The sequence below is a fragment of the Miscanthus floridulus genome, unplaced genomic scaffold (genome assembly GCF_019320115.1).
Source record: "Miscanthus floridulus cultivar M001 unplaced genomic scaffold, ASM1932011v1 os_2097_1_2, whole genome shotgun sequence".
Taxonomy (NCBI): domain Eukaryota; kingdom Viridiplantae; phylum Streptophyta; class Magnoliopsida; order Poales; family Poaceae; genus Miscanthus; species Miscanthus floridulus.
In genome coordinates, this window is record NW_027098099.1 from 28,523 (window position 1) to 40,596 (window position 12,074).

At 42.1% G+C, this 12,074-nt stretch overlaps 1 protein-coding gene across 1 annotated transcript; it reads left to right on the forward strand.

Annotated features, from left to right (window-relative positions):
* Positions 1 to 484: 484 nt before the first annotated feature.
* LOC136534620 (uncharacterized) lies at positions 485 to 2,858 on the forward strand. The gene is made up of 5 exons (XM_066527027.1): positions 485 to 810; positions 927 to 980; positions 1,273 to 1,376; positions 2,256 to 2,294; positions 2,418 to 2,858. The coding sequence occupies exons 1-5, from the start codon at positions 735 to 737 to the stop codon at positions 2,547 to 2,549; spliced, it is 405 nt and encodes a 134-aa protein (XP_066383124.1). The 5' UTR covers positions 485 to 734; the 3' UTR covers positions 2,550 to 2,858.
* The last annotated feature ends 9,216 nt before the right edge of the window (positions 2,859 to 12,074 follow it).

A 12,074-nucleotide genomic window follows, 5' to 3' on the forward strand; every position in this document is an offset into this window, starting at 1 on the left:
ACCAAAGTTTGTTTTCTTTTTTCTTTTATCTTCTCTTTCCTTGTTTTGAGCAGGTGATTTGATAAAGGCCATTGGGAACACCCTAGAGAGCTATATATGTGGAGGATCTCATACCAGAGTTTTTTTTTTATCTTCTCTTTCCTCCTTTTGAGCCGGCGATTTGATAAAAGCCATTGAAAACACCCTAAGAGCTCTATATGTGGAGGAAGCGGTTTACCAAAACGGCTCTAGCTCCAGCTCTGGCTCCGGCTCTTGCTCAACAAATAAAACTTCATTGAACTAAAAAATAGTTTGACCGGGAGTGGAAATCCTAAAATAAATTTAGCACAATATAAACAACCAGTCAATTCGAGGACTTCAATGATATGGATTGACATATGCCATTGTCACAAGAATCTAACCATCCGACATCCGAGGTCAGCTAGGCTCGGTTTGCGGAAAAAATAGAAACTTTTTTTTTCCATTTCCATTATTATTTTCATTTCACTACAATACCTCTCCCCAATTTGCTCCGCGCCGACCAGCGGACAGGGCATAGGAACCGAACAGCGCGCCGCCGCCGCCGCTCCCTCTCCACCTCCATTTCCTCCGCCCCTGCCCCTCGCCTCCCCCTTTACCGGTGCCCGCCCACCAGCATCCCTCGGCAGCCGCCGCGGTCCCGCTGCCGCTCGCTTCGCCGACCGATCCGTGTCCGTGCGAGACGCGGGAGGGATAGGCGCCGGAGGCAGGCCGGGATGTTCTCCGGCGACTGGACGCCGCCGTGCGGCAGCTGCTGCACCAAGAAGTACGCGAGCCTCGTGCAGATCCCATGTCAGTGCCTCGGTCCACCTTCACCCCGCTAAATGATTTGGTTGCTTGCTTCACTCCAAGCTAACGAACGGGTCTCCTCTTCTCCTCTCTTTTCTGTCATTTGGTTTTATTTACAGGGAGGGTGTTCTGCAAGAAGGGGTGCAACGCGGACGGCGACACCTGGGACGAGTGTGAGTATACTTGATGTGGAAGCTGAATGAATGGCTGTTGCTGCGTGTCATCCCCTGGATTGAGCTCTTCCTGGAGCTAAATTTGTTTGATTTCAGAATAGCTTGTTCAGTTTCTCTGTCGATTAAGAATTGATTTTTAGCACTAGGTCTCTCTGGCTCCTGTCATAGTGTGTCTGTCTGCCTCTGCTAACGTGTATGCTCGTATAGTAGTATTTGTGAAAAGTATGGTATTGCGTCTTCTCGACACTGTATTTGCAGTGTGCATGCAACTTACTCGCTGTAAACTCCTCAGGCATAGGAAAATGTACTGAAATATGCTACAAAGATCCGGTGTTAGAAGATCGCCAGTGGAGCGCCTATATTGATCGATCTCCAGGGCAGGATAGTTACTCTTTGGTGAGTCCTTCATTTTACTGTTTGTTCTGGTTACATCGTGTAGAAGTTATTATATAAACTAAACATTTACCATCTATCCTGGTTATTGCTGCACTTCTACATTTACAACTTTCTGGCTGTTATCATATTTTGAACATGCTCCTTACAGAATCAAGTTTAGAGGAACGCATGGCTGGAAGAAATAGATAATTGATGTCATTTTGAACTAATTTATACACTCCTTGAACATAGTTATTTTTTGATATCTTGTTATTATTTGATCTGCATAATCAGGGCACCAGAGGCATTTTTTAGTTTAAAGCATGTAAGGCTATAACTATGTTTGGTATTTGTGACGGGTCATGTAATCCTTTATCTGCTCAATATTTTAAAATTTATATGCTGATTGGAAGCATGAAACAATGGTTACTTAAAAAGCATAAATGCGGCGATGTTTCAACATATTTACAGGCATAATGCCAGTAGAATGTAGTTAATTCTGATATTTCAGTCCAGTCACAAAACTGAGTTGAATAATTTGAGTGGTATACAAATATCAGTCTGATGAACTTTGTTTTGCCTATGTTAATGATTATATGTCGATTTATTGATAATTTGGTGACAACAGGTAACCCAATTTAATATAAATTTTGGAGAAATATAGAGTGCCTGTGAATTCCTAAGTTTTGATGTCCTGCATGCATTTCCATCTGAAGGGAGACCGGTGTGGTATTAAACTTTTCTGGTGTCGATTCGCAACAACCATAGCTGTTGAGATTTGTCAAGGGAATACTAATCAAGTTTATTCTGTACATTATTGTTTGCATTGCATATTGTCTGACATACTGACATGTTTTAGTTATTCATTGTAGTTTTTGACGAATTCAGTTTTCCGTGCAGGAATGCTTCAATGCTTGTGTGTCTGGCTGTGGATTCAGGGTATGTTAAGTATTCAAAAGCACCATATCTTTTATGCGTGCTGCATTTGGCTTCTATATCGATCATTATGTTTCCACTATCCATGAGGAATCTAACTAGTCATATTCTGTTGTTGCGCCGCAGTTTGACGTCCCAACGGAGAAGGTCGAAGAGATCAAGCCCAATAGGCCATCCAAGCCATCAGCACCTGAACCTGAAGTGAAACGAACTAGGAATGCAGATTGTACTGAAGATGTGCCGTGCACGTCGGCCTAGTTTGAGTGTTGGCGTGCCTCAAATTTTGTAAAGCAAATGTGCTTCTCCATGTTGTATTCCAACTCGTCCTATTTTCCCGTGGAAAATGCACGGGAAACTTATCTAGCTTAGGGTGAAGATTTACCACACTGGCGGTGAGAGGTAATGGCCTGGGACCTGGGTGAAGATTTACCGCATTAGTGGTGAGAGGTGATGGCCTGATGAGTAATGCGACGATGTAATGTGCACAAGTAACGGAGTCTGAGTTTCTACTCCATGCATGACATATTTCATGGCCTCACGATAATGAAGTATGTCTCGGTTCAATCATCTTTAGGTGCCAGCACCTAGCAATGACATTGACAGAAAATTTCATTTCACTTACTTATTGTGGCCAATCAGGTACAGATTAATAGATGACTCTTCCAGTCTTCCTGGACAAAAATCTATAGTGCAAGATGAGCAAAATGCTGCCTATTGAATCACTCGGACACAAATCCGTTAGCATGTTTCTTTTTTACCAACTATCGCTGGAGTTTAAGGTTCCTCAAAGGCTCAAACTCAAAAGTTGGATAAAATGCCTCTCTCAAATGTCAGAACTATTAGTTACCTTCCAGTTTCGGCTAGAAGTGGTTTTCAAAATTTTTGTTGCCCCCGCGTCGCTCCCACGTGAGCGGCTCGGGCGGCTCCTCCCCCAAACCCTAGCAGCCCCTCCCCTCCCCTCCCCCCGTCGCGCCGTCGCCGGAGCTGGCCGCCGGCATGGCCGCCCGGCCGGCAGGGATGGCGGCGGCGGGGCCTTTCTCCTTTCTCTGCGGCAGCAGGCCGATGCCCCCCCCCCCCTCGCGTGAGCTGCGGGGAGCTCAGCGGGGAGGGCCGTCGCGGCTATGGCGGCGCCGGCTGGTGCCCGAGCTGGCGCAGGGGACGGCGGTGAGCTCTCCTTCTCCTCCGCGTGTTCCCCTCCTCCTCTCTTGACGGCGACGGCGACGACAGCTGGGGCCGCCGGTCCGGGTGAAAGCTCTAGTTTGGTTTTGGTAAATTGATGAAACCCTAAGTGCTAACCTAGTTTATCAAGTGATCATGAGATAGGTAGCACATTCTAAGTGGTGAAGCAAATGAAGATCAAGACATGAAGATGGCGATGCCATGGTAATGATCAAGTGCTTGGAATAGAAAAGAAGAAAGAGAAAAACAAAAGGCTCAAGGCAAATGTATAAATTGTAGGAGCCATTTTGTTTTAGTGATCAAGACACTTAGAGAGTGTGATCACATTTAGGTTTGATAGCCGTACTATTAAGAGGGGTGAAACTCATATCGAAATGCGGTTGTCAAAGTGCCACTAGATGCTCTAACTCATTGCATATGCATTTAGAATCTAGTGGAGTGCTAACACCCTTGAAAATGTTTGTGAAAATATGCTAACACATGTGCACAAGGTGATACACTTGGTGGTTGGCACATTTGAGCAAGGGTGAAGAAGATAGAGTTGAAAAGGAGTTAGTCGCGCTGGTTACAGAGTGACCGGACGCGTCCGGTATGGTGACCGGACACGTCCGGTATTTGGCGACGAACTCAGTGACCGGACGCGTCCGGTCGCCACACCGGACATGTCCGGTGTGAATCAGCAAACGCAGTGTTCGACAGAATAGTTGATCGGACGCTAGCAGCGTCCGGTCCGGTGTGACCGGACGCGTCTGGTCGAGCATGGATGCTTACTATACTTGACCGGACGCTGAGGCTCAGCGTCCGATCAGTTTCTAACAGACATGTCTGGTCAGCCCTAGGGGCTTACTGGACTCGACCGGACGCAGCGGCTCTGCGTCCGGTCATTTGTGTTTGTGCGTCCGGTATGAGCATCCGGTTGTCGGCAGAATGGGCAGCAATGGCTATGTTAGTTTGAACTGGACACGTGGCACTCTGGGAGCTACCGGACACGTCCGGTAGGCTAACCGGACACGTCTGGTATTCACGGTCGGAGCGTCCGGTGCATTCTGACCGGAGCGTCCGGTCGATGCGCAGTCAGCCAAATAATTGAGCCAACGGCTCTATTTCGTGGTGCTTGACCTTTTCCCGACGGAGAGTCAAAAGGTACTCTAGTGGATTGCTCGTGGCTTGTGTGATCCTCATTTTGTGTTGGTTGTGTGGCACCCTATTGAGAGTTTAGCGTGTGAAGCCAATTAGCACGTGAACCTCGTGAATCGCCACAACAAGGACTAGCTTACCGGCAAGCAAGTGAACCTCGGTAAAAATCATTGTGTTCATCATTGATTCCGAGGTGATTGGTCTTCATTGTTTTTCATTCTTGTGATTGATTGGTTTCTTCATCTACACGGCGATATAACCTTCTTGATCACTCTCCTTACTTTACCGTAAACTAGTTGATAAGCTCTTTAGTGTGGCTAGTTGTGAGAGCTTGCTTGGTTGATTGGTGTGGCTCTTTAGTTAGCCTTTGAGAGCACACTAACATAGGGTAGTGTCATAGCTTTTGTGTGAATAGACACTATCTAAACTAGAATTGTGGTAGGTGGCTTGCATTTTGAGTAGGCTAGCGCAGCACTTGCTTCGCCTCATAATTGTCTAACCATTTTGTTAAGTGTTGTTGTAGAAATTTTTATTAGGCTATTCACCCCCCTCTAGCCATTAGGACCTTTCAAGTGGTATCGGAGCCAAGGTCACCGTTATTTGAGGCTTAACAACCTTCGGTGTTAAAATGGCTCAAATTAACAACACCAAGAAGCCACCCCAATTTGATGGCTCAAATTATTCTTATTGGAAATCAAAGATGACCACACATATCAAGTCAATCAATAGAAAGGTGTGATAGGTGGTAGAAACCAAAATTAAGATTGAGGATCTAGAAAATCCCACCGTAGCTGAAGAAATGCTTCTCCAAAATAATGACATTGCTCTAAGTGCCATTCATGATGCAATTGATGTGAGAACATTTGAGCAAATCAAGAATATTAAGATGGCTCATGAAGCTTGGAAGAAATTGGAAGAATCATTTGAGAGCATTCAAGCTGTGAAGGGTGTAAAGGCATATATTCTCAAAGAGAAGTTTGCAAGCTTCAAGATGAAGGAAGATGAGAGTGTGCCGAACATGTTCCATCAGATGGAAGTGATTGTCAATGATCTCAAAGCACTTGGTGAGAAGATAGAGGACAAGGACTTCTCCAATAAGTTCTTGAGATGTTTGCCCACAAGATTTGGCATGTTGGTCACCTTATTAGTGAGGACCGATTTGAACACAATGACACCAAACCAAATCTTGGGAGATATCATGACCGATGATGCTTATAGAGATGATGATGAGAAAAAAGAAAAGAGGGAAAAGAAAGATGAGAAGGAGGATGACAAGAAGAAGAGTGTGGCATTCAAGGCCACATCATCCAAGGGTAAAGCTAAACAAGAGACATCAAGTGAAGAGGATGATTCATGGGATGATGATGATGATGAGAAGATGGGTCTCTTTGTCAAAAGATTTGGCAAGTTCATGGTGAAGAAGGACTACCGTGCAAGAAGAAAGAAATCTTCATCCAAAAACAAAGAAGAGTCAAGAAGGTGCTTCAAGTGTGGAAGCAAAGATCATCTTGTCGCCCAATGCCCATACAATAGCGACAATGATGATGACAACAAGAAGAAGGACAAAAAGGAAAAGAAAGAGAAGAAGGATAAGATGACCTTCAAGAAGAAGAAGGGTGGTTCTTATGTAGTCACTTGGGATAGTGATGCTTCATCAAGTGATGATGATGATGATAGTGATGACAACAAAATCACCAAGAAGAAGGTTCTTGCAAGCATTGCTATAAATGAGAAGCCTTCTCTCTTCGAATCTTCATCATGCTTCATGACTAAGGCCACTAAGGTACAATCTTGTGATGATGGAAGTGATGAAGAATATGATGATGATAATGAACATGAAAATGAAAATAATAGTGATAGTGATAATGATGAACCAACTAAGGATGAATTATTTGACATGCTAGAAGATGCTAAAGAACACTTTGACATTAAGAGAAGGGAATGCAAGAGCATGAATAAGGAGGTAAAAGCCCTTAAGTAAGCCCTTGATGAGCTCAAAGCAACTCATGAGAAGCTAGAGGAAGCCTATGAGAAGCTTGGCAAGGCTCACAAAAGCCTTGAAAAGGCTCATTCCACTTTGCTTAATGAATAAGATAAAAAGAAGTATGCTGAAACTTGTGATATAGGTGTAACTTGTGACTTAATTAATACATCACTATCTATACCTATCATTGTTGCTCCTACTAATCCTTCTTGTAGTACATCTACTTCCGCCTCATCTAGTAGTGATGATCTCACTTGTGATGCCTCACTAATGGTTGAGAATGAGAACCTCAAGAAGAAGGTTACTAAGCTCACTCACACTTTGGCTAAGGCCTATGGTGGTGAGGACCGCTTGCTTATATGCTTGGGTAGCCAAAGAGCTTCTCTCTACAAAGAGGGATTGGGTTATACCTCCAAAAAAGGCAAGGCGGCCTTTGCTCCTCACAAGACTAGTTTTGTGAAGAACAATGGTCGGTTTTGCACTAATTGCAAGCAAGTTGGTCATAAAGAGCAAGAGTGCAAAAACAAGAGCAAAAATGCTAATGTATCCTCTCTTAAGCTTGATTCATGCTATATGCTTACTAAGGGTACAAATGGTGTGAATGCTAAGTCCATTGGTAAACCATGGATGGGCTCAAAGAAAAAAGTCATTTGGGTACCAAAGAGCTTAGTGACTAACCTTTAAGGACCTAAGCAAGTTTGGGTATCTAAAAAGAATTGATCTTCTTTTGTAGGTCAATTATAAAGCCGGAGGAAAGTATTGTGTTCTTGATAGTGGGTGCACTCAACATATGATCGGTGATGCAAGAATGTTCAACTCAATCAATACCAATGGCAATGATGGTTATGATAGTATCACATTTGGTGATAATGGCAAAGGCAAGGTCAAAGGGCTTGGTAAGATTGCAATATCCAATGACATGAGTATATCCAATGTGTTGCTAGTAGAGAGCTTGAACTTCAATTTGCTATCCATAGCTCAATTGTGTGACCTTGGATTCAAATGCATATTTGGGGTAGGTGATGTAGAGATCATAAGTGTAGATAGCTCTAACTTGATCTTCAAAGAATTTAGATATGAGAATCTATACTTGATTGATTTCAATGCTAGTGAAGTCTGGTCGTTTCTAGTAAGGTTCCAAACACGAATTTTCACGGCCGAACATGTCTGGTCATGCTCGACCAGACTCACCCAGCGTTCGGTCACTCAATGTCTCCACTGTGCACCATACGTCAGCGTACATCAGCATTGACTAGACGCACCTTGCCAGCGTCCGATCACTCTTTACGCCGTGTCCGGTCACAAGACCGAGACACGTGCTCACTGCTGCTACTAACCAGACTCTGAATCCAGCATCCGGTCACTACATTACCAGCGTCCGATCACTCTATGAACCCTTTGTCTTTTCTATCTAGGGCGCCGGTGGCACCGTCGGACTGTCCGCACACTCCGTCGGTGGGGTTTCTAACCCTTGCTCAAATGTGCCAACCACCAAGTGTATCACCTTGTGCACATGTGTTTGCATATTTTCACAAAAGCATTTCAAGGGTGTTAGCACTCCACTAGATCCTAAATGCATATGCAATGAGTTAGAGCATCTAGTGGCACTTTGATAACCGTATTTCAATATGAGTTTCACCCCTCTTAATAGTACGGCTATCTAACCTAAATATGATCACACTCACTAAGTATCTTGATCACCAAAACAAAATAGCTCCTACTATTTATACCTTTGCCTTGAACCTTTTATTTTTCTCTTTCTTCTTTTCCAAGTTCAAGCATTTGATCATCACCATGCCATCACCATCGTCATGATCTTCGCCATTGCTTTATCACTTGAAGTAGTGCTACCTATCTCATAATCACTTTGATAACTAGGTTAGTACTTAGGGTTTCATCAATCATTAACCAAAACCAAACTAGAGCTTTCAATCCCCCTTTTTGGTAATTGATGACAACCCTTTCAAAGATATGAGTTGAAATTTAATTGAATCCATGTTGCTTGCCCAAGCATATTTACCATGTGTAAAGGAATATGGACAAGTTTCATGAACTCAAATGGTAGCAATTGCTCCCCCTACATATGTGCTAAGAGTTTGGATTGTAGCTTGCACATATGCTTAGATAGGAAATATAGGAGTCAATTTCTACCAAATGATGCTAAGGTATAAGAGATGGACCTTTGAAGCATGATACCAATCGGAGTGCACCAATATACCATCCTTAGCACCATTAGTAACTAGACATACACAAAAACTAGAATACCCCATGAGATCAATATTATAAATAAGGGTCTAGTTTTCATAGAAAAACATAGGTCTAGTTACTTTAGCCTATGCATGCTAGTTTTTCATTTCAACATTCAAACCTACAACTAGCATACACCACACAAGCATGGATATTGAAATTAAGAACTTGTACCATGCAAGCAAATATATGAAATGCACATTCAAATGCATCATATAAGTTTATGAGCTTGCTCCCCCTACTTGTGTGTAATTTTGATTGATCCCCTTACAATGTCTTTTCATTTGTTTGCTCCTCCTATCTTACTATCTTTGTAATTTCTCTCCCCTTTGTCAACAATTGCAAAAAGGTGAGCTCAAATTATAGATAGGTTGGGTGAAACCATGTGAAATGAGGATATTTTCCAATTTGGTTCAATCTAGATTACTTGCAAAAGATATTTAACTGGTTTGATCCAAGGACAAGCTTCTTCACACCTCCAAATAAGGGTTATCTTGTACCATGTTGAGTTAAACACTTGTAGCTTATTTTCTAGATCAAACACTAGGTTTACAAGCCCACAAACATGTCATATGCTACCACTAGATCATTTCAAACATACAAGCAATAGTGGTACCATATAAGCATCAAATTCATTTGATTTTCATGAATGAGCCTAGGATATGATAGGAATGACTAGATGCACTAAACAAGTCCTTAGCAATGGATGGATGACATGTCAATCAATTTTACCTTGCTTTGCTCGAAGGAGAGGCATGTCATATAATGGGGGTGCATCAACACATTTGAGAAGTCAAGTATGTTCAATTCATTCCTTAGCTTGCAAAACCTTTTTCATCAAGTGGCTTGGTGAAGATATCGGCAAGTTGAATTCTTCGGTGCCCACACTCTCAATGCCAAATGTCCCCTTTTGTGGTGATCTCTTATGAAATGATGGCGGACATCAATATGCTTTGTTCTTGAGTGTTTAACGGAGTTGTTGGTGAGTTTTGACGGCCCTCTCATTGTCACATAGCAATGCACTTGCTTGAATTTGATCCAAAGTCACTCAAGTAGCCTTCATCAAAGTAATTGAGCACAACAACTACCGCCAAAATACTCCGCTTGGCGGTTGAAAGTGCTACACTATTTTGCTTCTTTGATGACCAAGACACAAGTGATCTTCCCAATATTGACATGTGCCCGATGTGCTTTTCTCTCAACTTTGCATCCCCGTAATGGAGTCGAATATCCAATCAACTCAAATCTTGCTCCTTTGGGATACCACAATCCAACATTTTGTGTATGCTTCAAGTACCTCAATATTCTTTTTGTTGCTTTCAATGACTTTCTCTTGGTGAGGCTTGAAATCTAGCACACATGCATACACTAAACATCACATCCGGTCTTGATGCGGTCACATAGAGTAGGCTTCCAATCATGGACCGATACATCTTTTGATCCACCATGTTGCCACTAGCATCACTATCCAAGCTTTCACTTGTCCCCATTGGTGTACTAATAGCTTTAGCATCATCCATTCCAAACTTCTTGAGCATGTCCCTTGATTACTTTGCCTTGACTCACAAATAGTGCCATATCCTTCATTTGGCTTGATTTTGAAGACCAAGGAAGTAGCTAAGCTCTCCAATTCATGGATATTTCAAACTCACTTGCCATCATTTTGCCAACTCCTCACAAAATCTTGATTTGTTGACCCAAAAAATGATATTATCAATATAGATTTGCATTACAAATAAGTCATTTCCAAGCTTCTTGGTGAAGAGAGTGGTGTCAACCTTTCCATCTTGAAATCCTCTTAGAGAGTAGGAAATCCATCAATCTCTCATACCATGCTCTTAGGTGCTTGTTTCAATCCATACAAAGTCCTTTCTCAACTTGTAAACATGGTTGGTTTCTTTTCATCTTCAAAACCAAGAGTTGTTCAACATACACAAGCTCATTGATGTACCCATTGAGAAATGCACTCTTCACATCCATTTGATACAACTGATGTTGTGGGCATAAGCATAGGCTAATCAAGATCCTAATTGCTTCTAATCTTGCAACCGGGCATATGTTTCTCCAAAGTCAAGACCTTCAACTTGGTTACCTGAGCCACTAATCTTACTTTGTTCCTTATTACTATCCTATCTTGATCTTGCTTGTTTCGAAAGACCCACTTGTTCCAATCACATTATGATCCTTAGGCCTCTTAACTAAATCCCATACTTGATTTCTTGTGAAGTTGTTTAGCTCTTCATGCATAGCATTGACCCCAATCAAACATCTCTCAAAGCTTCATCTATCTTCTTAGGTTCAATGGATGACACAAATGAGAAATGCTCATAAAATGAAGCCAATTCTTGATCTTGTTTGCACACCTCTTAAAATATCACCAATGATAGTGTCCAATGGATGATCTCTTGCAACATTGGTTGGTTGAAGTCTTGCACTTGATTGCTAGCATTTGATTATCACTTGGTGAGATGATGAATTTGCCATTTGTTGATCTTGCACATTGCCATAACTAGTGCTTGCTTGGATTTGATCATGAGACCACTAGCTTGCACATTTAGTTAGAGAGCACTTGATTCTTGTCATCTTCAATATCAATCACTACTCTAGGCCTAACTCACCAATGTCCATATTTCTTATTGCCTTGACCAATTGAGTATCTTTCACATCATTTAGATTCTCATCTTCCTCCTAGGAACCATTTTGTTTCATCAAACTCCACATCATGAACCTCCTCAAGAGTACCACTAGCCAAATTCTAAACTCTATAAGCCTTGCTAGTAGTGCAGTACCAAAGCAGAAACCTTCATTACATTTCTTTTCAAACTTGCTCAATCTAGTGCATTTCTTTAATATATAGCATTTACAACAAAAAACCCGAAAGCATGCTATGTTGGGCTTTCTTCTATTCAAAAGCTCATAAGGTGTCTTCTCCATCATGGGGTGACAATAGAGACGGTTGCTATAATAGCAAGCCGTGTTGATTGCTTCGGCCCAAAATAAATGACTCACATTGTACTGACTCAACATTGATTTGCCATGTCAATCAAAGTTCTATTCTTCCTTTCAACTAAGCCATTTAATTAGGAGTGTACTTGGCCGAGAATTGATGTCTAATTCCAAATTCATCACACAACTCATCAATTCTAGTGTTCTTGAATTTACTACCATTGTCACTTCTAACTTTCTTGATAGTTGTTTTAAACTCATTGTGAATGCCCTTGAGAAATGATTTGAAT

What these genes read in the sequence shown, in the direction of transcription:
- LOC136534620 (XM_066527027.1), top strand. Translation starts at nt 735, where the DNA reads ATGTTCTCCGGCGACTGGACGCCGCCGTGCGGCAGCTGCTGCACCAAG. An exon ending in CGGCGACACCTGGGACGAGT is followed by an intron (nt 981 to 1,272) that starts GTGAGTATACTT and finishes TAAACTCCTCAG; the next exon opens with GCATAGGAAAATGTACTGAA. An exon ending in GGCAGGATAGTTACTCTTTG is followed by an intron (nt 1,377 to 2,255) that starts GTGAGTCCTTCA and finishes TTTTCCGTGCAG; the next exon opens with GAATGCTTCAATGCTTGTGT.